The following is a 4,058-nucleotide window of genomic DNA, read 5'->3' as shown; positions in this document are numbered from 1 at the left end:
GTTTAAACATGATATTCAAAGAAGGAAAGTGACAAGTTTATTAAGGCATGATAATATATTTTTTCAATTGAATTTGAAATTAATTGATAAATAATATTTAAACAGACCACAGTACACACTAAGTGCTCCTATTAATATTCAAAAATATCCCGTCATGAATTATCTGAGTGATTGAATAAAACCCTATTATTAAAGATAGCATAGATTGTAGCAACAAAAACGCAAAGAAAGAAAGTCATTGACAAATTACACTTCCACAATTTACTTTCACAAATTAACTTTAAAAAAAACAATTTCTACTTAGTGACCAGCATTCCCAAAAAAAAATTTCGTAAATGCAAACGCTTCACTAATAATACAACGATCATCATTTAACATAACTTGACTAGTTGCTACGACCAAGGGACAAACCCTTTTCGCAAGCCAACGTAGCTCCATCTTGTGTAGTTCTATGTAAGCGACAAAACATCTATCGTTATACATGTATTTATAATCAATTCTACGTACTTTGTAACCGAACTCTTCGATCCCTCCGGTAGACCAACGAATATCACCGTAGACGACATTAGAAAACCAATCACTTGACACTTATCACAAATAATTTAGAATAATTACTAAATATGATATCGTCCCGTACAAGCTGAAATCACTGACTGGCCGTCAAAATGTTGACGTTTTCGAATTAAGGAAGAAAATAAAAAGACAATGTAACCTGCCAGCATCTACGAGTACTATGGAGGTACTGTACATTGTTTATGACAAATTATTATACGTGGGTAGTTTCGATGTAGGCAGAAGTAGTTTATTCTGCAAGTAGTTAATCATTTAAATTAGTGATTTATATTTGCGTGCGGGTTTATTGTAATCTAGCGGCAATAGTTTAATTAGTAGGCTTCTAAATACAAAGGCGTAGATTCGATTTCACTAGTCGACTACCGGTCTCGTATGCATCTAATGCAGCATTTCAAAGTGTTTATCAATCAATAAAGACTTTTATGAAAATGTAATGAATTTTGTAATCAGTTTTGCCCGGCAGCATTAATTGTAATAAGTAGTCATACCTGACGTGCATTCTAGCGTTGATTTATAGATTTAGATGTAGAAGCAAAAATAGTTTGCCACTATCGTAGCAAGTGTAAATCCGAATTAAGACCATATAAATAAAATCCTATCGAATGCAAAATAAATCAATTTCTTGTTTTATAATTCACATGGACTAGTATAAAATAACGCCATCTATTGTCCAGTAGATAAACTACTTCGATTTTTTTTTTTTTAATTAAATTATGACAATCAGTTCAGAAAGTCTCTAGAATTAGAAAAAGTGTTAAAATTATTAAAAATCTGTTGTTCCAGGAGTAGTTCAAGTTAAACGTTTTTTAGAGCACATAATTGAAATAAGCTAAGAAATGTGAAGAATTGATTTTCATTTAAAACCCAGCCAGAGCAATTTCTTCAGTTTTCAAATGTTCTCAGCTTGTCTATGGTTTATTTTGTTTTAAAATCACATTCTTGATTTCCGAACTATCAAGGTATCAAATCAAGCTTGTGACGGCTGTTGAGTGCAAGAACTTGTTATTAGCTTTGAAAGTGTTTAATTATTTTGGTATCTCTGAGTTATAATAATGAAAATTGAATTGAATTTTTAACCATGTTGAATTCGGCATCTACAGAAGCTGCCTTATCGGCTACTTACGTTGAAAATTACTTAGATTGTGTCGAAAATCTCCCAAATGATTTGCAGCGACATTTATCGCGTATGCGAGAGCTCGACGTAACTTATAGAGGTGATTTTTACACTTTTATTTGCTCTATAAAATAATTACACAAAGGCTTTTAATTGTACAATCAATGTCATTGTAAATAACTCAAGTTTTAACATTATTTTTGTTGTGTTGACGTTTCGTGTTTCTATGTCTTGTACACACATATGCAGTATAGACGCTACTTTGGGGATAATAGATTCAAAAATAACTCGGCGTACAACTCATTGCCGATTCGGTGTTTAGATATCATAAACTTTTATTCATTATGTCTCGGAACTTAAGTCATAATTTGTGAAAGATATATGAGATCATAAAATTGGGTTTTTGTGACAAAAATGTTTATCGTAGCAAAAACCAGCTAAGTTGTAATGTAATTAACATTGTTGATTTACTTCAGTAGAATAATATTTAATTATTATGTCTTCAGAATGTCTTCGTGATGCTGAAACTCATTTAGCAGTTTGCATAGGAGCCAACACAGAAGAGAGGCGTCGGACTCGCGCTGCATTGCGGCTGCAGGCTGTACTGGTCGCGGCTCAAGAGATAGGAGACGAAAAATTACAAGTAGTACAGATTCTACAAGATCTTATAGATAATAAACAAAGATCTCTTGATGCTGATCATAAAAATCTAAGTAAGTCCTAATAAAAAAATACCAAATAAAACATGGCCATAGTGATTTAAAATCATTAAAGAATGCACTTAACTATTCATAGTTGTCATAGTAACCATTACACCAACTTTTTTTCCAGTCTCTTGCCTTGAAGTGAACACAAATGGGACAGTTAAGGAGGAACCATCACCAACATTGGAATCTCTTCGGCCGGGAGACAAGGAGCGCAGCACTCCGCCACAGCAGCATGCACCGCCCCCACCTCCGCCTGAACGGAATAATGACAAAGAAAAAGAAAAGGAACGAGATAAAAGTGGAGGTAAGTTTTTTATTACTAAAACTCAATAACCATTGGCATTTGTTATCACAAGAATATTTCATTTACCCCTTTAAATCATACTGAAATAAGTCATAGTACAAAAAAAACATATGACACTTAAATAATTATTACTCTGTGAACATTAAAAAGTTCCACTGTTACAAAATACAATTTAATATTAAAACGTGTAATATAAAACTTATATAAACCAAATAGTAATGAGATTGAATGTGGATGGCTATAAAGGTAGATTAAGACCAAAGAAAGTATGGATAGATTGTGTGAAAGAGGATATACGTAAGAAGGGGATAAATTCAGATATGACGGCTGATAGAGATGTATGGAGAAGTACATACTATGCCGACCCTCCATAGGGATAAGGGCAGTTTGATAATGTGTAATTTAAAAGTTGTATTATAAGAATAGTAAATTTTATTTTGACAGAAGAACTTTGGTTCTTTAACGGGAATAAATTCTTTCAATAAATCATTCATATAACACACACACTTCCTCATATATTCTAAGGCTAGGTGTTCTTAGCTTGTAGATTAATATTGATGGAATATTTGTTAACATCATGCATGCAGCATGTTACTACCTATGTTATACAAAAAAAAATATTGTACATAATTAATTCATGGAAGTGTACTGTTGTAGGTGAAAGGTGGTCAAAGAGAGCGCGGCGGTCTCGCACGACGACCAATGCGGTGACTGACGGCGCAGACTCCAGCGAACGGGATAGCGAGCGACATGCACATAACACCACGCATAAGAAAGGTAAACACATCTTTTGACTTTCTAAAGATATGCCACAAAATCAGCAAACAGACATACAAATTAACACTCTCACAATTTGCTATCAAATATTATTGTGTTATGTTAAATCTTTTGTTATGAATGTTAATAGATTTGTAGTTCAAAAATTTAACCAGTTATATGTTTCCAGGTATTGGCAAGAAGAAAAAACGTAAAGCGAGACAGGCAGCACAACGTTCAGAAACACCACCTGAAGAGAACGATCCGATTGATCCTGACGAGCCCAGATACTGTTTGTGTGACCAGATATCATTTGGTGAAATGATATTGTGCGACAATGATCTCTGCCCCATCGAGTGGTTCCATTTCTCTTGCGTCTCTCTCACCACCAAACCCAAGGGTAAGTGGTTTTGCCCCAAATGTCGAGGTGACAGACCCAATGTTATGAAACCCAAGGGACAATTTCTTAAGGAACTCGAACGGTACAATAGGGAAAAGGAAGAAAAAGCATAGTGATTGATGTGATGTCAAATTGTGACAAAGTGATCTTAATAAATAATATACTTATACTTTAAATGGATGCAGTATAATTTATTTTTTATAT

At 33.7% G+C, this 4,058-nt stretch overlaps 1 protein-coding gene across 1 annotated transcript; it reads left to right on the top strand.

Annotated features, from left to right (window-relative positions):
* Positions 1 to 1,551: 1,551 nt before the first annotated feature.
* Positions 1,552 to 4,058, top strand: LOC106715436 (inhibitor of growth protein 1). Its single transcript, XM_014508726.2, has 5 exons — positions 1,552 to 1,787; positions 2,194 to 2,400; positions 2,519 to 2,698; positions 3,356 to 3,475; positions 3,645 to 4,058. The coding sequence occupies exons 1-5, from the start codon at positions 1,652 to 1,654 to the stop codon at positions 3,965 to 3,967; spliced, it is 966 nt and encodes a 321-aa protein (XP_014364212.1). The 5' UTR covers positions 1,552 to 1,651; the 3' UTR covers positions 3,968 to 4,058.

Source organism: Papilio machaon, chromosome 18, assembly GCF_912999745.1.
Source record: "Papilio machaon chromosome 18, ilPapMach1.1, whole genome shotgun sequence".
NCBI classification, from domain to species: domain Eukaryota; kingdom Metazoa; phylum Arthropoda; class Insecta; order Lepidoptera; family Papilionidae; genus Papilio; species Papilio machaon.
This window is presented reverse-complemented; position numbering and strand designations above follow the sequence as displayed.

Coding starts and splice junctions, on each gene's coding strand:
- LOC106715436 (XM_014508726.2), top strand. CDS start 1,652: ATGTTGAATTCGGCATCTACAGAAGCTGCCTTATCGGCTACTTACGTT. Junction 2,401..2,518: donor TGCTGATCATAAAAATCTAA/GTAAGTCCTAAT, acceptor CTTTTTTTCCAG/TCTCTTGCCTTGAAGTGAAC. Junction 2,699..3,355: donor GGAACGAGATAAAAGTGGAG/GTAAGTTTTTTA, acceptor GTACTGTTGTAG/GTGAAAGGTGGTCAAAGAGA.